This window comes from Ovis canadensis, chromosome X (assembly GCF_042477335.2).
Source record: "Ovis canadensis isolate MfBH-ARS-UI-01 breed Bighorn chromosome X, ARS-UI_OviCan_v2, whole genome shotgun sequence".
Taxonomy (NCBI): domain Eukaryota; kingdom Metazoa; phylum Chordata; class Mammalia; order Artiodactyla; family Bovidae; genus Ovis; species Ovis canadensis.
This window is the reverse complement of record NC_091727.1, coordinates 68591859-68615497: the sequence shown is the minus strand read 5'-3', so window position 1 is coordinate 68615497 and position 23639 is coordinate 68591859. Positions and strand designations below refer to the sequence as shown.

The following is a 23639-nucleotide window of genomic DNA, read 5'->3' as shown; positions in this document are numbered from 1 at the left end:
TTAGTCACTAAGTTCTGTCAATTCTATCTCCATAGTATCTCTGGAATTGACCTACTGCCCTTGCTACTGCCAGGTTCAGGCCTTCATTTTATGACTATTGCCTTAAATTCATAACTCCAGTCTGAACTCCCTCCAGTACAAACTTACTAAGCCAGAGTGGTTTAATGAACATACAAATCTAATCATGTTACATTTCCAATTAAGGGCTTCCCTTATGGCTCAGCTGGTAAAGAATCTGCCTGCGATGTTGGAAACCTGGGTTCAATCCCTGGGTTGGGAAGATCCCCTGGAGAAGGGAAAGGCTACCCACTCCAGTATTCTGGCCCGGAGAATTCCATGGGCTACATAGTCCATGGAGTTGGAGTCAGACAGGACTGAGCAACTTTCACTTTCTTACTAATTAAAACCATTCACTCATATAGAATCAAGCATTAACTCTCAGAATGAAATACAAGCCCCTTTACCATCTCTGCTCACTCAGGCCCATCTCTTACTACTCTGCCACACACTCCCTAGACTCCCAAACCTGGAGATGTTTTCTCCTGCCTTCTTGCTGTTAAACATGCCACTTCCTTCACATGGAATTCCCTTCAACTGGAAACTTCAGTCTTAAACAATACCTTTAGTCTGTAAATAATTCCTTTCAAGCATCTTCTTCTCTGGAAACGTGGAGTGTGATATGAATCCTGAAACAAAGTAAAGCTAACTGCCTTGGTCATGCATATCCTTTGTCTTTATCAGACTTATCATTAGTCCACGGTGCCTCTACATAGCTAGTTCATAATTATTTTCCTGTCTTGTGTGAAAGTTTGAGAATGCAGCAGTGAATAGAATATTGCACACCACACTACCATCTCCAGGGTTTCAGGTAGCATTTATGCTTAGAAATATAGTTTCCTAGATAACCATAAACATATTTCAACATCGTTTTGTTGGGTGATAGTGGTGACAAAAGAATATAAATACGTCTTTAAACATGGACTTCTCTGCATACATTTTCATTTTACCATCCTTCAGCAAATCTAGCTGTTTCACAATAATTAGATACTGCAGAAACCAAAAGGAAGAGGTACAGAGGCAAATTAGCGGACTAAAGGGGTGTGTGTGTTTGTGCGTATAAAACCCTTCCAAGAGCAACAGAAAACCAACGGAAAACTGCTCCAAAGTTTGTGCGAAGAACAATCAGCCAAATGAAAGCGCTTACAACACAGCAGGGAGAAGGAAACAGCAACCCACTCCAGTATTCTTGCTTGGAAAATCCCATGGACAGAGGAGCCTGGCAGACTACAGTCCATGGGGTCACAAAAGAGTTGGACACGATTTAGCGACTAAACAACAACACAGCAAGTGAATCTCACAGTGGATCTCACGGATGAAGCTTCCTCCCTGGGGACATCAATATCTGCAGTTTAATCTGCCCTAAGCAGTAGTACACTGGAGAGTGATGAGAATATTCAGAGGGAAAATGGAGAGAGGGGATCTTGGCACCAAGTTGGAGTCGGCGGAAGAGTGAGATGACTGACAGGATAGGGTTGCTGGATTTAGCAAATACGTTTTGGGGACATTACTAAGAAATGATTCACCGTTTATCTGAAACTCAAATTTAACTGCGCATCCTGTTTTATCTGACAAATCGAAGCTAAGAAAGACAGTGTTATTCCGATATTACCGGCTGCGTAAGAAAAACACTCGAAAACCAGCTGCGGGGCGCGAGGGGAAGCAGTTACGCTAAAGTGGCTGAATCTTCACAGAGAAGCTATTTCCGGTCTCCGCCTGAGAGGGAGAGGGGGCGGGGGAGAAGGATTAAGGCAGCGAGTTCCGACCGCCAGAGTCCCACAATCCTCTACTTCGGTTCCTCTTTCCTCGCTCAAGATGGCGCTGCTCGCGATACATTCCTGGCGCTGGGCAGCTGCGGCGGTTGCTTTCGAAAAGCGCCGGCACGCCGTGATTCTGATTCGGCCTCTAGTCTCTTTCCGGGGCCCAGGTCCGAGGTGGAGGTCACATCAGCTCCGCGGCTCGGGAACTGCTGGAATCTCTCAGGTGAGATGCCCTTCACTTGGAATGTGTAGGGTGAAGGACGAGGGGACCTATAGGGAAAAGATTGCTCTTGTTTTTTTGAGTCAGAGACAGTGCAAAGAAGAAAGGTTGTCAGGGCTGACTTGGAGCAGCATTAGTGAAGGAAATTAGGGTTAGAAATGTGAGGAGAGGGTGAAGAAAATCCTTAGGGTACAGTAAGTGGGAACGGGATATAAGGTTTCAGGCAGAGGGCACCTGGAGCACTAGTGACGCTCATAATTGCCAGTTTTTTCTCTGAATTAAAGAGGCAGCGTAGACACCACCATAGTCTTCCCTAGTGCCTCAGACGGTAAAGAGTCTACCTGCAATGCGGGAGAACAGGGTTTAATTCCTGGGTGGGGAAGATACCCTGGAGAAGTGAAATGGCTACCCGCTCCAGTATTCTTGCCTGGACAATCCCACGGACGGAGGAGCCTGGCGGGCCCCAATCCATGGGGTCGCGAAGAGTCGGACACGACTGAGCGACTAACACACACTCAGACACCATTCCCAGGCAGCTTACTTTTCTAAATGCAAGGAAAACTGGGCTACTTTCCAAAGTTAGTAATAGAGCTTGGGACCAATTTGCCAATGGTTGAGATTTTATTCAGCGGGAAGTAGCAATTTGGAGGGCGCTGGAAGATTACAAGCTACCTATAAAAAAGCGGCAAATTGAATTAGCTCCAGTTAGCTCCCTTGCTGACAGGGCTCCTTGATAGGCTCAAACCGTAATTATCTCTGTCTCCAAAACATAGACCGCCCTAAATTTATATGTAAACACCTTTATCCTTTGATTTGAAAATAGTGTTCCTGTATGTACACAGGTCATTTTGGAAGCCATAATCTTATCTTTAATGAATGTAGCTGTGGCTACAGTGCATCTTAATATTTGTATTCATTATTATCTCTCATTTTAGAATAGATTTTTAAATTGTTATTTTTATAATGTTTGTACTTCAGTATATCTTTTTATTGCCTATAATTGACAAAAAGCTTAATTGGCACCCCTTGTTCATCTGGATCATTAAAATGTTGTTAGCTTTATATGATAAACAACCTCTTAAGTTTTTATTCTTTGTCAATAAATATTTAAAGCAATTATAATACAGTAGTGCAGTGATGGAGGAGGTACAAAGTACTGGAAGAATATACACGAGAGGCATCAAACTAATCTTGAGGTGGAGAAAATTGCGTTGAGTAACTGATACCTAAGCCAAGATCTGAAAAATTAGAAGTTAGTTAATGAGGGAATAGCATGTGCAAAGGCCCACAGGTGAGAGAGCAAGAACCAGAGTTCATGATAGGAGATGGCAGACTGGGCTAGAGAAGCAAATCAGATCCTTTTATTAAAGTTTTTTTTAAAGCATTTTGTAGTTGAAATTTGTAACATGTGATCTCTTGGGAACCAGTCTTGTTCTCTAGTCCTCTAATAAGCCAGATGAAGTTAAGATAAAATTTGTAGGACTTTCAGGCTCCAAGAATGAGGTGGAAGGAGAAGTCATTAAGAGTTTCAGAGGAAGTAATGGCAATAAAAAAGTTAGCTTTCTCTTTACATGAACACTATCCCCACAGTTTCCTCCACTCTCTCCTCTATATCCTGCCATTTCCTTTGGTTACCATTTCTGAAGTGTAAAAAGCAAGGAAAAGATGTTACCATTGTTTTCTACTTAAAGGCATGCAACTCTTGCCTCTTTTTTGAAAATGTCAGTTTAACAGGGAGATGAATGATTATAAGGCTTTTAAAGTGGACCCTGATAGAACCTGAGGCAAATTTTCAGATTAATTAGTTGCTTGTGGTTAAGATTACAAAATAAACACTGAGTGCAGAATTTTAGAACAAATCATTAGTATGTATAGTATATTTCAGAGCTGAAAGGAACCTTAGTGCTGTGTTATGAAATCATATTAGTGGTTGGATCAGCACTGTTTTTAAATGAAATTTAGTAGAACAGGAAAGAAAATATCAATGCTTTATACATATTTAGGGAAGTATTGTTTTATGAGTGTATGTGTGTCATTCATTCCTGGGGCTTAGTAGGTGGTGCTAGTGGTAGAACCCACCTGCCAGTGCAGAAGACTTAAGAGATGTGGGTTTGATCCTTGGGTGGGGAAGATCCCCTGGAGGAGTGCACGGCAACCCACTCCAGTGTTCTTGCCTGGAGAATCCCATGGACAGAGGAACCTGGCAGGCTGCAGTCCATAGGGTCACAAAGCTTCAGACATGACTGAAGTAACTTAGCACACATGCATACATGATCGATCTCATAGATTTGTCTATTCATCCATCGATGGACACTTAGGTTGTTTCCATGTCTTGGCTATTGTAAGTGATGCTACTGTGAACATGGGGGTGCAGATATTTTTAGAGTTAGTGTTTACATTTCCTTTGTATATATTCCCAGAAATGGAATTGCTAGATCATATGGGAGTTCTTTTTTTTTTTTTGAAGCCGAGCTGTATGTGGTTACAGTGATGTATTGGGAAATGTGTTTTTCACATAGGATTATGCCCTAGAGCTGTGCTGTATAGTGTGGTAGTTGCTAGCTTTAAATTAACTAATTCCTCAGTTGCATTAGTTACATTTTAAAGGCTGAGTGAAAAAAAAAAAAGGCTGAGTAGCCATATAGATATGGAATGTTTCCATTATTATAGAAATTTCTGTTGAATGGTACTACTTTAGAAAAGATCATATCCAGGCCTTCTAATTTTGCAGATGAGGAGACTAAGTTCTAATATGGATAAATGACAAACATTAAGGCCATTCATGTGTTTATTGCCTTTTGTGTGTTAGATATTTATATAAGGGTAATTAAAACTGTGACAGACACTAATCACATAGTGAGTATGTGATAATTGTTTAGTCACTGAGTTGTGTCCAACTCTTTCAGTCCCATGGACTGTAGCCCACGAAGCTCCTCTGTCCATGGAATTCTCCAGGCAAGAATACTGGAGTGGGTTGCCATTTCCTTTACCAGGGTATCTTTCTGAACAAGGGATTGAACCTGCATCTCCTGCTTGGCAGGCAGATTCTTTACCACTGAGCCACCTGGGAAACCCATTATCTAATAATTATACTAGACCACTATTCATAGAAGGAAATGCTTAAAAGTTTTTTCTTAAAATGGGAAGATTTCATATGATAAGACCTAAATTATAATGATTATTATACACTTGCCTCTCTACTATACTAATATTAAAGAACTTAAGAATTTTGAATGATAGAATTTTATATTTATTTCATTAATATTGATATGTTAGAAATTGCATCATATACTTAATCCATAGTGCCTTTTTTTCTGTTTAACGAGTCCTTGACTCTCGATCCTGACACTGATACTTTCTTCATTTTTTAAAAATAATTTTTTATTGAAGTATAGTTGATTTTACAATGTTGTGTTAGTTTCTGCTGTACAACAAAGTGAATCAGTTATACATATCTATTATTTTTAGATTCTATTCCCATATAGGTCATTACAATATTGAGTAGAGTTCCCTGTACTATATAATAGGTTATTAGTTGTCTATTTTTTTAAGCTTTTTATTTTATATTGGAGTATAGCTGATTAACAATGTTGTGATAGTTTCAAGCGGACAGCAAAGGGATTCAGCCATGCATATATGTATCCATTCTTCCCCAAATTCCCTTCCTATCTGGGCCGCAATATAACATTGAGCAGAGTTCCCTGTGCTATACAGTAGGTCCTTGTTGGTTATCCATTTTAAATATAGCAGTTTGTACATGTCAGTTCCAATCTCCCAGTTTATGCCTACCTCCTTCTCCCTTAGTAACCATAAATTTGCTTTCTACATCTGTGACTATTTCCTTTTCGTAAATAGGTTCATTTGTATCATTTTTTTAGATTCCACATATAAGCAGTATCACATGATATTTGTCTTTCTCTGACTTCCTTCACTCAGTATGACAGTGTCTAGGTCTGTCCATGTTGCTGCAAATGGTATTATTTTGTTCTTTTTTATGGATGAGTAATAGTCCCTTGTATATATGTACCAATCTTCCTTATTCATTCCTTTGTTGATGGACCTTTAGGTTGTTTCCATGTCCTGGCTGTTGTAAATAGTGCTGCAGTGAATATTGGGGTACATGTATCTTTTTGAATTATGTTTTTTCCTGAATATTTGCCCAGGAGCAGGATTGAAGGGTCATATAGTAGCTCTATTTTTAGTTAAGGAACCTCCGTACTGTTCTCCACAGCAGCTGCAATAATTTACATTCCCAGTTAATTAAAATTAATTAATTTTTGGTTGAGCTGGGTCTTTTTGCTGCGTGCAGGCTTTCTCTAGTTGTGGCGAGTGGGGGCTACTCTTTGTTGCAGTGGCTTCTCACTGCAGTGGCTTCTCTTGCTGCAGAGCACGGACTCTACATGCAAGGGCTTCAGCAGTTGTGGCATGTGGACTCAGTAGTTGTGGCTTGTGGACCCCAGGGCATACAGGCTTCAGTAGTTGTGGTGCTGGCTTGCAGGCTCTAGTGCATGGGCTCAGTAGTTGTGGTGCATGGGCTTGGTTGCTCCACCGCATGTGGAATCTTCCCATACGAGGGATTGAACTCGTGTCTCCTGCATTGGCAGGCAGACTCCCATCCACTGTACCACAAGGGAAGTCCTCTCCAGCATTTATTGTTTGTAGATCTTTTGATGATGGCCATTCTGACTGATGTGAGGTGATACCTCATTGTAGTTTTGATTCTCATTTCTGTAATAATTAGTGATGTTGAATATTTTTTCATGTGCCCCTTGGCCACCTGTATGTCTTCTTGGTCTTCCACCCATATTTTCATTTTTTTTTTTCTATTGAGCTGCGTGAGCGGCTTGTATATTTTGGAGATTAATTCCTTGTCTGTCACATCTCATTCTGTGAGTTGTCTTTTTGTTTTGTTCATGGTTTCTGTTCCTGTGCAAAAAGCTTTTAACTAGGTCCCGTTTGTTAATTTTTATTTTCATTACTCTAGGAAGTGTATCAAAAAAGATCTTGCTGTGATTTATGTCAGAGTGTTCTGGCTATCCTGTCCTCTAAGATAAGAGTTTGAGTGTCTGGCCTTACATTTAGGTATTTAATCCATTTTGAGTTTATTATTATTTATTTGAGTTTATTTATTAAGAAAAAGTTTTTTCTTAAAATGGAAAGATTTCATATGATAAGACCTAAATTATAATGATTATCATACAGTTGCCAGTCTGTTATACTAATTCATATTAAAAAGACAAGTTTTGAAAGAATTTTGGATTTATTTCATTAATATTGATATGGTAGAAACTGAGGCATCATATACATAATCCATAGTGCTTTTAAAATCTTTGTTTAATAAGTTCTTAACTCTTGATCCTGACAATGATAATGTACTTTCTTCATTTTTTAAAACATCTTTATTGGGATTAGTTCACATATCTAAAAGTCACCCACTTAAAGTGTACAATTCAATGGATTTATTGTATTCAATGGGTTTTAGTATATTCAGCAGTACATACCACCATCACCATAGTCAGTATTACATTTCCATTACCTCAAAAAGAAACCTTTTGGCCATCACCCTCATTCCCCCTTCCCCACCAGGCCTATACAACCATTAATCTATGTTCAGTCTCTATAGATTTGTCATTCTGGACATTTCACATAAATGGAGTCTTTTAATATTTGATCTTGAGACTGGCTTCTTAGCATTTTGTTTTCAAGGTTCATCCATGTTATGGCATGCATTAAATACTTCATTTATTTTTATAGCTGAATAATATTTGATGATACGGATGTAAGATTATTCATTCATCAGTTGATAGTCATTCAGGTTGTTTCCATCTTTTGTCTATTATGAATAATGGTGCTTAATATTCATGTACAAGTTTTATATGGACATAATATTTTCATTTCTCTTGGGTGTATACATAAGAGTAGAATTGTTGGGTCATATGGTAATTCTATGTTTAATTCTTTATGAAACTGCCAAACTTGTTTTCAGAGTGACTACAGCATTTTACATTATTGTCAGAAGTGTCTGGGGGTACCAATTTTTCTATATCCTAGCTATTAGTTGTTATCTGACTTTTTTAGTTTAGCCATTTTGGTGGGTGTGAAGTCATGTCTCCTTGTGGTTTTAATTTATATTTCTTTGATAACTAAAGATATTGAGCAACTATCCATGTGCTTATTGGCCATTTGTATGTATTCTTTGGAGAAATGTCAATTCAGGTCCTTTACCCAATGTTTAATTGGATTATTCTTTTTATTATTGAGATATGAGAGTCCTTATTCTAGGTTCAAGTCCGTTATCAGATATATGCCTTGCAAATATTTTCTCTCATTGTATGGATTGTCTTGTTCTTCCTTGATAGTGTCCTTTGAAGCACAGAAGTTTTTCATTTTGTTGAAGTCAAATTTATCTATTTTTTTCTTTTATTGCTCATACTTTTCGTGTTATAGCTAAAAATCCATTGCCAAATCTGAGGTAATGAAGATTTACCCTTATGTTTTCTTCTAAGTATTTTATAACTTAATTCTAGTGAGTTACAGAAACATTACTTTTGCGTAGCTCTGGTTCCTTCCCCCACTTTGTTGGTTTACTTCTCTATATATTACATCCTATAAATGTTACAGTCCTAACAATATATTGTGATAATTATAACTTTATATAATTTTATGACTTTTAAAGAAGTTGAGATAAGAAAGGAAGGTAAATAAATATTTATGGCTTTTGTTATTTTAACCTTCATATTTATCATTTCTGGGTCCTTTCATTTGTTCTCTTGTGTTTGAGTTATCATCTGGATTCATTCCTTAGCCCAATACAGCTGTGCTGCCATCCATTTCCTTTGTGCTGTTATTGGCAAGTGTATTGCATCTCTCTATGTTATAGGCTCAACCATACATTATGAAAATATTTTTATATGATTGCTTTTTAAATCAGTACAAAGAAGAAAATAGAAAAAAATGTACATTTATATAGTGTAATGATACAATGAGCCATGCCATGTAGGGCCACCCAAGAAGGACAGGGCATGGTGGAGAGTTCTGACAAAATGTGGTCAACTGGAGAAGGGAATGGCAAACCACTTCAGTATTCTTGCCTTGAGAACCCTATGAACAGTATGAAAAGGCAAAATGATAGGATACTGAAAGAGGAACTCCTCAGGTCAGTAAGTGCCCAGTATGCTACTGGAGATCAGTGGAGAACTAACTCCAGAAAGAATGAAGAGACAGACCCAAAGCAAAAACAACACCCAGTTGTGGATGTGACTGGTGATGGAAGCAAGGTCCGATGCTGCAAAGAGCAGTATTGCGTAGGAACCTGGAATGTTAGGTCCGTGAATCAAGGCAAATTGGAAGTGGTCAAACAGGAGACGGCAAGAGTGAACATCCACATTCTAGGAATCAGCGAACTAAGATGGACTGGAATGGGTGAATTTAACTCAGATGACCATTATATCTACTACAGTGGGCAATAATCCCTTAGAAGAAATGGAGAAGCCATCATAGTCAACGAAGAGTCCAAAATGCAGTACTTGGCTGCAATCTCAAAAACGACAGAATGATCTCTGTTTGTTTCCAAGGCAAACCATTCAATATCATGGTTATCCAGGTCTGTCCCCCGACCAGTAATGCTGAAGAAGCTGAAGTTGAATGGTTCTTGAAGACCTACAAGATCTTCTAGAACTAACACCCCAAAAAGATGTCCTTTTCATTATAAGGGACTGGAATGCAAAAGTAGAAAGTCAAGAAACACCTGGAGTAACATGCAAATTTGGCCTTGGAAAACAGAATGAAGCAGGGCAAAGGCTAATAGAGTTTTGCCAAGAAAATGTACTGGTCATAGAAAACACCCTCTTCCAACAACACAAGAGAAGACTCTACACACGGACATCACCAGATGTTCAACACCAAAATCAGACTGATTATATTCTTTGCAGCCAAAGAGGGAGAAGCTATATACAGTCAGCAAAAACAGGACCGGGAGCTGACTGTGGCTCAGATCATGAACTGCTTATTGCCAAATTCAGACTGAAATTGAAGAAAGTGGGGAAAACCACTAGACCATTCAGGTATGACCTAAATCAAATCGCTTATGATTATACAGTGGAAGTGAGAAATAGATTTAAGGGACTAGATCTGATAGAGTGCCTGATGAACTATGAACGGAGGTTCATGACATTGTACAGGAGACAGGGATCAAGACCATCCCCAAGAAAAAGAAATGCATAAAAGCAAAATGGCTGTCTGAGGAAGCCTTACAAATAGCTGTGTAAAGAAGAGAAGAAAAAAGCAAAGGAGAAAAGGAAAGATATACCCATTGAATGCAGAGTTCCAAAGAATAGCAAGGAAAGACAAAAAAGCCTTCCTCAGTGATCAATGCAAAGAAATAGAGAAAAACAACAGAATAGGAAAGACTAGAGATCTCTTCAAGAAAATTAGAGATACCAAGGGAACATTTCATGCAAAGGTGGGCTCAATAAAGGACAGAAATGGTATGGACCTAACAGAAGCAGAAGATATTAAGAGGTGGCAAGAACACACAGAACAAAAAAGATCTTCATGACCAAGATAATCACGATGGTGTGATCACTCACCTAGAGCCAGACATCCTAGAATGTGAAGTCAAGTGGGCCTTAGGAAGCATTACTACAAACAAAGCTAGTGGAGGTGATGGAATCCCAGTTGATCTATTTCAAATCCTGGAAGATGATGCTGTGGAAGTACTGCACTCAATATGCCAGCAAATTTGGAAAACTCAGCAGTGGCCACAGGACTGGAAAAGGTCAGTTTTTATTCCAATTCCAAAGAAAGGCAATGCCAAAGAATGCTCAAACTACCGCACAGTTGCACTCATCTCACACACTAGTAAAGTAATGCTCAAAATTCTCCAAGCCAGGCTTCAACAATGCATGAACTGTGAACTTGCAGTTGTTTAAGCTGGATTTAGAAAAGGCAGAGGAACCAGAGATCAAATTGCCAACATCCACTGGATCATTGAGAAAGCAGGAGAGTTCCAGAAAAACATCTATTTCTGCTTTATTGACTATGCCAAAGCCTTTGACTGTGTGGATCACAATAAACTGTGGAAAATTCTGAAAGAGATGGGAATACCAGACCACCTGACCTACCTCTTTAGAAAACTATATGCAGGTCAGGGAGCAACAGTTAGAATTGGACATGGAACAACAGACTGGTTCCAAATAGGAAAAGGAGTACGTCAAGGCTGTATGTTGTCACACCCTGTTTATTTAACTTTTATGCAGAGTACATCATGAGAAACGCTGGGCTGGAGGAAGCACAAGCTGGAATCAAGATTGCTGGGAGAAATATCAATAACTTCAGATATGCAGATGACACCACCCTTATGGCAGAAAGTGAAGAGGAACTAAAGAGCCTCTTAATGAAAGTGAAAGAGGAGAGTAAAAAAGTTGGCTTAAAGCTCAACATTCAGAAAACGAAGATCATGGCATCCGGTCCCATCACTTCATGGGAAATAGGTGGGGAAACAGTGTCAGACTTTATTTTGGGGGGCTCCAAAATCACTGCAAATGGTGACTGCAGCCATGAAATTAAAAGGCACTCCTTGGAAGAAAAATTATGACCAACCTATACAGCATATTAAACAGCAGAGACATTACTTTGCCAACAAAGGTCCGTCTAGTCAAGGCTATGGTTTTTCCAGTGGTCATGTATGGATGTGAGAGTTGGACTATAAAGAAGGTTGAGTGCCGAAGAATTGATGCTTTTGAACTGTGGTGTTGGAGAAGACTCTTCAGAGTCCCTTGGACTGCAAAGAGATCCAACCAGTCCATCCTAAAGGAGATCAGTCCTGGGTATTCATTGGAAGGACTGGTATTGAGGCTGAAACTCCAATACTTTGGCCACCTGATGAAAAGAACTGGCTCATTTGAAAAGACCCTGATACTGCGAAAGATTGAGGACAGGAGGAGAAGGGGACAACAGAAGATAAGATAGTTTTATGGCATCACTGACTCAATGGACATGAATTTGAGTAAACTCTGGGAATTGCTGATGGACAGGGACTCCTGGTATGCTGCAGTTCATTGGGTCCCAAAAGTCAGACTCAACTGAGCGACTGTACTGAACTGAACTTTCAAGATTTTCCCCCTTTTTTTGACTTTCATTGTTTTTACTGTAATGTGTCTATGGATCTCTTTGCAGGTTTCTGTTGACTAAAAAAGATACAGTCGTGAAAATTGCCAGTTAAGTTTTATTTGGGGCAAAATGAGGACTGCAGATGGGGAGTCAACACCTCAGATAGCTCTGAGAGACTTCTCCAGTGAGGCAGAGAGGGAAGGTAAATATATAAGATTTTGCTGAAGGGGGGAGTTCTGTGCAATCAAGCACTCATTTTGCAAAAGGTTTTCTGCTAGTCACAAGGAGCTGATGTCATCCTGAAGGGATTTAGTGCTTTTCTAGATATGAGGAGATGTAAAGATTGGGGTCTTAAAACCAGTTCCTAAAAATATCTATCTATAGAGACTTGTTCCATCAGTTTTCCTGGAGGACAGAGTGCCTCACTTTCCACTCTGAATTCCCTTCAGGGAGTGTCAAAGGTCAGCAGCTGCAGCAGCACAGGCAGATGGCAAATGTCCTTCTTGTTCAGTTGATGGTGAATGCAATTGGCAAGTGCCAATTTGTAGTTGACAGGCAAATGCTAATTTGTAGTTGGCAAGGCCTCCTGATGGTAATAAATTCGACCATACTTTGGGAGGCATTTCATGACCATTTTGTCCCACATTGCTAGAAGGCTCATTCCTAGTTCTCGAGAAGATTTTGCTGATAGGTCACTCAATGGGCTATTACTGGACCAAGTTTTAATAGTCAAAGATCTCTGGACACCTGTCTTCTAGTTGTGGTTCAGGAAAATATTCCCTCTCATTACATCCTCCCATATCTAAATCTACACTGTTACAGTCATTGATCACATATTGGGCTAAACATTTGATCAACTGCTTCAAGTCTAGTCATCATCATTTTTGTTGGAGGCTCAATCATACACTTGGTAATACAAGAATCAGTGTATGTATTATCTTGTAAAACAGTCAAGATACAAATAATATAATTAATAACATTAATGGAATTATAAGTAAATGTTTCAGTCATGAGCCTCCCACACCAAACCAGTTTTTTAAAAAGATGATCAAGACTAGGGAATGGGTCACTCAAGGCAGAAATCTGATTTTTCATGCAGTTCATCAAATGTGTTACATTAGAGGATTCATCAGGTATGAAAACACAGCATTCAGTTTGAATTATGGCACAGGTGCCTCCCTAAGATGCTGTAAGGATGTCAAGGGCCATGCAGTTTTGTAGCATTGCCTTCCTTATCATAGAGAGCTCAGAGTTCAGTAGGCTAATAGCCTGGTTACTATTGTTTAAAGCTTGTTGAGTGAAAGTTGTTAAGGCTTCAGTGTGGTCAACTACATTTCCCAGTCCTGTTGAAGGCACAAAAAATAGCTGCTAAATGGTCATACTGGTAGAATACAGATCTCTTGACTCATCAGACTCGTATCAATGGTAGATTATCTGGGGTTACCTCTAATTTGTTTTGTATATAACCTTGAGTTCAGGGGAATCCCAGACTACACCTTCTTATCCATCCCAGTAGATGCCAAGGCCATAAATTAGTACCACAATCTGTCAAGTTCCATTAGATGCAATCCAGTGAATCCCTGATTGTCTGACCTTATCAGTTCCATACCAATCACTGTCTCTAAGGTAATAAGGCACCAGCCTAGTTTCATAATGTTACTAACTTGATCATTCTTAGTATGATTTCATTGTTGCCAACATAGAAGAGCTTTTAAACTTAAATGACCATAGCCTGGTGTTAACTATGTAGATTCATCCCATAATTGTGAGTGTTTTCCTTTTAGTAGGTGAGAGGTTACAGTTTTTGATTGAGACTTAGCTTGTTGCTCTGATTGAGACTCTTGGGAGTCCTTGGACTGCAAGGAGATCCAACCAGTCCATTCTGAAGGAGATCAACCTTGGGATTTCTTCAGAAGGAATAATGCTAAAGCTGAAACTCCAGTACTTTGGCCACCTCATGCGAAGAGTTGACTCATTGGAAAAGACTTTGATGCTGGGAGGGACTGGGGGCAGGAGGAGAAGGGGACGACAGGATGAGATGGCTGGATGGCATCACTGACTCGATGGACGTGAGTTTGAGTGAACTCCAGGAGTTGGTGATGGACAGGGAGGCCTGTCGTTCTGCGATTCATGGGGTCACAAAGAGTCGGACACGACTGAGCGACTGAACTGAACTGAAGAGAAAACTTAAATCTATGGCCAGGGTCAGAACAGATATTATTAATTGGCCAGGTGACAGGATGCCATCTAGTAATATCATGAGTAGACAGAACAGGACTGAACTGTCTTCTAAAATAAATTTCCTAGGGGCAGTCCAGTCAGAGCTTTGGAGGGGGAAATCCACCAAGGTAACCCAGAAGTACTAGACATATATAATTGGCCATAAACTCAGTAATTGGATTGAGTTTTAAAACTAGCATAGTCTCATGTCCAGGAGAAGGTAATGGCACCCCACGCCAGTACTCTCGCCTGGAAAATCCCATGAACGGAGGAGCCTGGTAGGCTGCAGTCCATGGGGTCGCTAAGAGTTGGACACGAGTGAGCGACTTCACTTTCACTTTTCACTTTCATGCATTGGAGAAGGAAATGGCAACCCACTCCAGGGTTCTTGCCTGGAGAATCCCAGGGACGGGGGAGCCTGGTGGGCTGTCGTCTATGGGGTCACACAGAGTTGGACACGACTGAAGCAACTTAGCAGCAGCAGCAGTCTCATGTCCATGATAGAAAAGATTTGGTTTATAAGCAAAGGTCCAAGAAGTCAAAAAAACATTATAAATGATCATATGAATCAGGGCGAACATTTTGGGCAAGCTCTCTACCTCTGATGTCATTGTTTTCTCGTCCTGGTGTGAGTGTAGCTCCTCCTCTATTCAAGTGTGATTTTAAAGTGAGTTTGAGATCAGCAGTCCTCTCTACAGTTCAGTTTTGTGTCTGGACCCTTTTTAAGTGTGAAATATGAACCCAAGAATCAGTTTTCCTTCAGTTTCACTGTGCATGAGATAGTTAAGAGTACTTGATAAAAAGTCTTTCCATCCGGGTTGGAGACAGTCCCTTAAATTACGTCATTTTCTAGTCCTAGTTGCAGGTTGTGAGGCATTTGATCTTCATCCAAAGATAGATTGCTGAGATGAGCTTCAAAAACAAACTTAGGATGTCCTTTAATAAGTCAATTAAGTTTTATGTTAATATACCATAACAGCAAAGAACTATCCAGGAAATGAGTTTTAGCAGATACAGACCTCCATTAACTGGAATTTAATGTTAATTGAAACAGCTTTTTCTCCCTAAAATTATCATTGTTTTTACCAGATATAACCAAATTAAAACTAGTTTGTTTGTGAAATAAATCTGGATTCAGTAAACTTTGCCTAATGATTTTATAACCATAATTGATCACGGACTTCCTTTTTTTGCCTTGCTAAAACTTTTATAAAGTCTGTGGATACCTTATCTTTGACAAAGGAGGCAAAAATATACAATGGAGATGCTAGGAAAACTGGTCAACCATGTGTAAGAGTGAAACTAGAACACTTTCTAACGCCATACACAAAAACAAACTCAAAATGGTTTAAAGATCTAAATGTAGGACCAGAAACTATAAAACTCTTAGGGGAAAACATAGACAGAACACTCTCTGACATAAATCACAGCAAGATCCTCTATGACTCTCCTCCCAGAGTAATGAAAATAAAAACAAAAATGAACAAATTAAACTTAAAAGCTTTTACACAACAAAGGAAACTATAAGCAAGGTGAAAAGGTAGCCTTACAGGATGGGACAAGATAATAGCAAACAAAGCAACTGACAAAGACTTAGTATCCAAAATATTCAGGCACCTCATGCAGCTCAATACCAGAAAAATGAACAGCCCAATCAAAAATTGTGCCAAAGAAGGAAACAAACATTTCTCCAAAAAAGACATAATAATAAACACATAAGATGCTCAAAAACACTCATTATTAGAGAAATGCAAATCAGACCACAATGAAGTATCATCTCATGCTGATCAGAATGGCTGCCATCGAAAAGTCTACAAACAATAAATGCTGAAGAGGGTGTGGAGAAAAGGGAACCCTCTACACTGCTGGTGGGAATGCAAACTGGCACTGCCATAAGGGAGTACATTGTGGAGATTCTTTAAAAAACTGGAAATAGAACTGCCATACAACTCAGCAATCCGGCTGCTGAGCATACATACCAAGAAAACCAGAATTGAAAAAGACACATGTACCCCAATGTTCATTGCAACACCATTTACAATACCTAGGAGATGGAAGCAACCTAGATGTCCACGGGCCAATGAATAAATAAGGAAGTTGTGGTATATATACACAATGGAATATTACTCAGCTATAAAAAGAAACGCATTTGAGTGTGTTCTAATGAGGTGGATGAAACGAGCCTATTATATACAGCCAGAGAAACACCAATACAGTATATTAATGCATATATATGGAATTAGAAAAATGGCAATGATGATCCTATATACAAGGCAGCAAAAGAGACAGATGTAAAGAACAGACTTTTGGACTCTGTGGGAGAAGGCGAGGGTGGGATGATTTCAAGAGAGTAGCATTGAAACGTGTATTACCATATGTAAAATAGATGACCAGTGCAAGCATGAAACAGGGTACTCAAAGCTGGTGTTCTAGGACAACCCAGAGGGATGGGGTGGGGAGGGAGATGGGAGGAGCGTTCAGGATGGGGGGGACACATATGCACCCATGGTTGATTCATGTTGGTCATGTATGGTAAAAACCATCACAATATTGTAATTATCCTCCAATTAAAATAAGTTAATTAAGAAAAAGAATCTCAGACTGAACTTGTTTTTTTCTTTTTTTAAAATCCTCTCAGGGCTAGGAAAGTCACACCAAAGGCTTATCACAGATTTTGCTTGACAGATCTAGGTGAATTCCTCCCTTCTCAAGGTCTCCAAAGCTTCTTGAGCTTTCTGTACCTGTTAGTGAGATAGCCTTCCTAAGTTATCTGATAAAGGTACTGGAAACCTAAGAGTTTCCAATCTCTGGAGGGATCAGATAGAAAAGATAATGTTTCAATTTTGCTTACAAAAATATCATTTTACCAAATTGCTGTAAGTAATAATCAGTTTGAGGGGAAGGTTTCCTTATAGCTGGAAAACACAGATTCAAACCAGTAATTTTTCAGGTAGAAGCCATAAAAGTTATAAGCATATTCACCAGTTCATTCAGTCCTTTTGTTAATCTTTGTGAAGCCATCAGGTTTCCCTTGAGAATCCTTTAATGTCTTACCCAGTTCAGAAACTTGAATTTATCCAAAAGTCCTTTCTGTAAATCTTCTTGAAAAGGAAGCAATATTTTGAAAGCTGTGACAAAACTTTAAGATATAACTAGAATTATGACTGATAATATTTTACCAGGACATATCAGAATTTTAGGAACTCCATATAATTTCTAGGATATCAGTAACATTTACCATCTAATATAACCTGAGGTTTATTACTCATTTGACAATCAGTTCAGTTCAGTCACTCAGTCGTGTCTGACTCTCTGCGACCCCATGAATCACAGCACACCAGGCCTCCCTGTCCATCACAATCTCCCAGAGTTTACTCAGACTCACGTCCATCAAGTCCGTGATGCCATCCAGCCATCTCATCCTCAGTCATCCCCTTCTCCTCCTGCCCCCAATCCCTCCCAGCATCAGAGTCTTTTCCAATGACTCAACTCTTCACATGAGGTGGCCAAAGTACTGGAGCTTCAGCTTCAGCATCATTCCTTCCAAAGAAATCCCAGGGCTGATCTCCTTCAGAATGGACTGGTTGGATCTCCTTGCAGTCCAAGGGACTCTGAAGAGTCTTCTCCAACACCACAGTTCAAAAGCATCAATTCTTCAGCACTCAGCCTTCTTCACAGTCCAACTCTCACATCCATACATGACCACAGGAAAAACCATAGCCTTGACTAGACGGACCTTAGTTGGCAAAGTAATGTCTCTGCTTTTGAATATGCTATCTAGGTTGGTCATAACTTTTCTTCCAGGGAGTAAGCGTCTTTTAATTTCACGACTGCAGTCACCATCTGCAGTGATTTTGGAGCCCCAAAATAAAGTCTGACACTGTTTCCACTGTTTCCCCATCTATTTCCCATGAAGTGATGGGACCAGATGCCATCATCTTCGATTTCTGAATGTTGAGCTTTAAGCCAACTTTTTCACTCTCCTCTTTCACTTTCATCAAGAGGCTTTTTAGCTCCTCTTCACTTTCTGCCATAAGGGTGGTGTCATCTGCATATCTGAGGTTATTGATATTTCTCCTGGCAATCTTGATTCCAGCTTGTGTTTCTTCCAGTTCAACGTTTCTCATGACGTAACCTGCATATAAGTTAAATAAGCAGGGGGACAATATACAGTCTTGACGTACTCCTTTTCCTATTTGGAACCAATGTGTTGTTCCATGTCCAGTTCTAACTGTTGCTTCCTGACCTGCATATAGATTTCTCAAGAGGCAAGTTAGGTGGTCTGGTATTCCCATCTCTCTCAGAATTTTCCACAGTTTCTTGTGATCCACACAGTCAAAGGCTTTGGCATAGTCAATAAAGCAGAAATAAATGTTTTTCTGGAACTCTTGCTTTTTCCATGATCCAGCGGATGTTGGCAATTTGATCTCTGGTTCCTCTGCCTTTTCTAAAACTAGCTTGAACATAAAGGAGTTCATGGTTCACGTCTTGCTGAAGCCTGGCTTGGAGAATTTTAAGCATTACTAGCGTGTGAGATGAGTGCCATTGTGCGGTAGTTTGAGCATTCTTTGGCATTGCCTTTCTTTGGAATCGGAATGAAAATTGACCTTTTCCAGTCCTGTGGCCACTGCTGAGTTTTCCAAATTTGCTGGCATATTGACAATACTTCCCATGTAATTCAACATACCAAATGAACCTAATTGGTTTAATCTCTCTGGGATGTTTCAGGAGCCCTCTGAAATATCCCAAAGTTAGCGAGAATTCAAATGTGCTTCATTAGAATTTGATTTAGGAAGTTTTGTCAATAAATATTCAAAGCGTTTAGAACACTCAGTCAGATAGGACCATAGGTCATTCTGAAACAATAGCTATTCACTTAGTCAAAGTAACAATAAAGAATTGCAAAAGTAAATACAGAACAGATCATTTAAGTGGAAATGAAACGTAAATCTATTATCAAAGGCAGTTAACCATCTGAAGAAAGCGTGTACTCTTAACAGGTAGAAAAGCCAAATTCAAGTTTTTACACGTTTACTTTTTTTTTAAATTTTAAAATCTTTAATTCTTTTTTTTTTTTCACTTTCTTTTTTTTTTATTTTATTTTATTTTTTTTTTTAGTTTTTTATTTTTTACATTTTAAAATCTTTAATTCTTACATGCATTCCCAAACATGAACCCCCCTCCCACCTCCCTCCCCATAACATCTTTCTGGGTCATCCCCATGCACCAGCCCCAAGCATGCTGCATCCTGCGTCAGACATAGACTGGCTATTCAATTCACATGATAGTATACATGTTAGAATGTCATTCTCCCAAATCATCCCACCCTCTCCCTCTCCCTCTGAGTCCAAAAGTCCGTTATACACATCTGTGTCTTTTTTCCTGTCTTGCATACAGGGTCGTCATTGCCATCTTCCTAAATTCCATATATATGTGTTAGTATACTGTATTGGTGTTTTTCTTTCTGGCTTACTTCACTCTGTATAATTGGCTCCAGTTTCATCCATCTCATCAGAACTGATTCAAATGAATTCTTTTTAACGGCTGAGTAATACTCCATTGTGTATATGTACCACAGCTTTCTTATCCATTCATCTGGTGATGGACATCTAGGTTGTTTCCATGTCCTGGCTATTATAAACAGTGCTGCGATGAACATTGGGGTACATGTGTCTCTTTCAATTCTGGTTTCCTCGGTGTGTATGCCCAGCAGAGGGATTGCTGGGTCATAAGGTAGTTCTATTTGCAATTTTTTAAGGAATCTCCACACTGTTCTCCATAGTGGCTGTACTAGTTTGCATTCCCACCAACAGTGTAGGAGGGTTCCCTTTTCTCCACACCCTCTCCAGCATTTATTGCTTGCAGATTTTTGGATCGCAGCCATTCTGACTGGTGTGAAGTGGTACCTCATTGTGGTTTTGATTTGCATTTCTCTAATAATGAGTGATGTTGAGCATCTTTTCATGTGTTTGTTAGCCATCCGTATGTCTTCTTTGGAGAAATGTCTATTTAGTTCTTTGGCCCATTTTTTGATTGGGTCGTTTATTTTTCTGGAATTGAGCTGCAGAAGTTGCTTGTATATTTTTGAGATGAGTTGTTTGTCAGTTGCTTCATTTGCTATTATTTTCTCCCATTCAGAAGGCTGTCTTTTCACCTTGCTTATATTTTCCTTTGTTGTGCAGAAGCTTTTAATTTTAATTAGATCCCATTTGTTTATTTTTGCTTTTATTTCCAGAATTCTGGGAGGTGGATCATAGAGGATCCTGCTGTGATTCATGTCGGAGAGTGTTTTGCCTATGTTCTTCTCTAGGAGTTTTATAGTTTCTGGTCTTACATTTAGATCTTTAATCCATTTTGAGTTTATTTTTGTGTGTGGTGTTAGAAAGTGATCTAGTTTCATTCTTTTACAAGTGGTTGACCAGTTTTCCCAGCACCACTTGTTAAAGAGATTGTCTTTACTCCATTGTATATTCTTGCCTCCTTTGTCAAAGATAAGGTGTCCATATGTGTGTGGATTTATCTCTGGGCTTTCTATTTTGTTCCATTGATCTATGTGTCTGTCTTTGTGCCAGTACCATACTGTCTTGATGACTGTGGCTTTGTAGTAGAGCCTGAAGTCAGGCAAGTTGATTCCTCCAGTTCCATTCTTCTTTCTCAAGATTGCTTTGGCTATTCGAGGTTTTTTGCATTTCCATACAAATCTTGAAATTATTTGTTCTAGTTCTGTGAAAAATGTGGCTGGTAGCTTGACAGGGATTGCATTGAATTTGTAAATTGCTTTGGGTAGTATACTCATTTTCACTATATTGATTCTTCCGATCCATGAACATGGTATATTTCTCCATCTATTAGTGTCCTCTTTGATTTCTTTCATCAGTGTTTTATAGTTTTCTATGTATAGGTCTTTAGTTTCTTTAGGTAGATCTATTCCTAAGTATTTTATTCTTTTCGTTGCAATGGTGAATGAAATTGTTTCCTTAATTTCTTTTTCTACTTTCTCATTATTAGTGTATAGGAATGCAAGGGATTTCTGTGTGTTGATTTTATATCCTGCAACTTTACTATATTCATTGATGAGCTCTAGTAATTTTCTGGTGGAGTCTTTAGGGTTTTCCATGTAGAGGATCATGTCATCTGCAAACAGTGAGAGTTTTACTTCTTCTTTTCCAATTTGGAATCCTTTTATTTCTTTTTCTGCTCTGATTGCTGTGGCCAAAACTTCCAGAACTATGTTGAATAGTAGCGGTGAAAGTGGACACCCTTGTCTTGTTCCTGACTTTAGGGGAAATGCTTTCAATTTTTCACCATTGAGGATAATGTTTGCTGTGGGTTTGTCATATATAGCTTTTATTATGTTGAGGTATGTTCCTTCTATTCCTGCTTTCTGGAGAGTTTTTATCATAAATGGATGTTGCATTTTGTCAAAGGCCTTCTCTGCATCTATTGACATAATCATATGGTTTTTATTTTTCAATTTGTTAATGTGGTGAATTACATTGATTGATTTGTGGATACTGAAGAATCCTTGCATCCCTGGGATAAAGCCCACTTGGTCATGGTGTATGATCTTTTTAATGTGTTGTTGGATTCTGATTGCTAGAATTTTGTTGAGGATTTTTGCATCTATGTTCATCAGTGATATTGGCCTGTAGTTTTCTTTTTTTGTGACATCTTTGTCAGGTTTTGGTATTAGGGTGATGGTGGCCTCATAGAATGAGTTTGGAAGTTTACCTTCCTCTGCAATTTTCTAGAAGAGTTTGAGGAGGATAGGTGTTAGCTCTTCTCGAAATTTTTGGTAGAATTCAGCTGTGAAGCCGTCTGGACCTGGGCTTTTGTTTGCTGGAAGATTTCTGATTACCGTTTCAATTTCCGTGCTTGTGATGGGTCTGTTAAGATTTTCTATTTCTTCCTGGTTCAGTTTTGGAAAATTGTACTTTTCTAAGAATTTGTCCATTTCTTCCACGTTGTCCATTTTATTGGCATACAACTGCTGATAGTAGTCTCTTATGATCCTTTGTATTTCTGTGTTGTCTGTTGTGATCTCTCCATTTTCATTTCTAATTTTATTGATTTGATTTTTCTCTCTTTGCTTCTTGATGAGTCTGGCTAATGGTTTGTCAATTTTATTTATCCTTTCAAAGAACCAGCTTTTGGCTTTGTTGATTTTTGCTATGGTCTCTTTTGTTTCTTTTGCATTTATTTCTGCCCTAATTTTTAAGATTTCTTTCCTTCTGCTAACTCTGGGGTTCTCCAACTCTTCCTTTTCTAGTTGCTTTAGTTGCAGAGTTAGGTTATTTATTTGACTTTTTTCTTGTTTCTTGAGGTATGCCTGTATTGCTATGAACTTTCCTCTTAGCACTGCTTTTATAGTGTCCCACAGGTTTTGGGTTGTTGTGTTTTCATTTTCATTAGTTTCTATGCATATTTTGATTTCTTTTTTGATTTCTTCTGTGATTTGTTGGTTATTCAGAAGTGTGTTGTTCAACCTCCATATGTTGGAATTTTTAATAGTTTTTCTTCTGTAATTGAGATCTAATCTTAATGCATTATGGTCAGAAAAGATGCTTGGAATGATTTCGATTTTTTTGAATTTATCAAGTTTAGATTTATGGCCCAGGATGTGATCTATCCTGGAGAAGGTTCCATGAGCACTTGAAAAAAAGGTGAAATTCATTGTTTTGGGGTGAAATGTCCTATAGATATCAATTAGGTCTAACTGATCTAATGTATCATTTAAAGTTTGCGTTTCTTTGTTAATTTTCTGTTTAGTTGATCTGTCCATAGCTGTGAGTGGGGTATTAAAGTCTCCCACTATTATTGTGTTATTGTTAATTTCCCCTTTCATACTTGTTAGCATTTGTCTTACATATTGCGGTGCTCCTATATTGGGTGCATATATATTTATAATTGTTATATCTTCTTCTTGGATTGTTCCTTTGATCATTATGTAGTGGCCTTCTTTGTCTCTTTTCACAGCCTTTGTTTTAAAGTCTATTTTATCGGATATGAGTATTGCCACTCCTGCTTTCTTTTGGTCTCTATTTGCATGGTATATCTTTTTCCAGCCCTTCACTTTCAGTCTGTATGTGTCCCTTGTTTTGAGGTGGGTCTCTTGTAAGCAGCATATAGAGGGGTCTTGTTTTTGTATCCATTCGGCCAGTCTTTGCCTTTTGGTTGGGGCGTTCAACCCTTTTACGTTTAAGGTAATTATTGATGAGTATGATCCCGTTACCATTTACTTTATTGTTTTGGGTTTGGGTTTATACACCCTT

At 38.8% G+C, this 23639-nt stretch overlaps 1 protein-coding gene across 1 annotated transcript in view; it reads left to right on the top strand.

Moving 5' to 3' along the window:
• The first annotated feature begins 1049 nt into the window (after window positions 1-1049).
• Window positions 1050-23639, top strand: part of ABCB7 (ATP binding cassette subfamily B member 7) — a 157019-nt gene continuing 134429 nt past the window's right edge. The window contains exon 1 of the mRNA XM_070291847.1: window positions 1050-2040. Within this exon, the coding sequence (XP_070147948.1) occupies window positions 1873-2040 (168 nt within the window). The 5' untranslated portion in view covers window positions 1050-1872. The remainder of the gene's footprint in view (window positions 2041-23639) is intronic.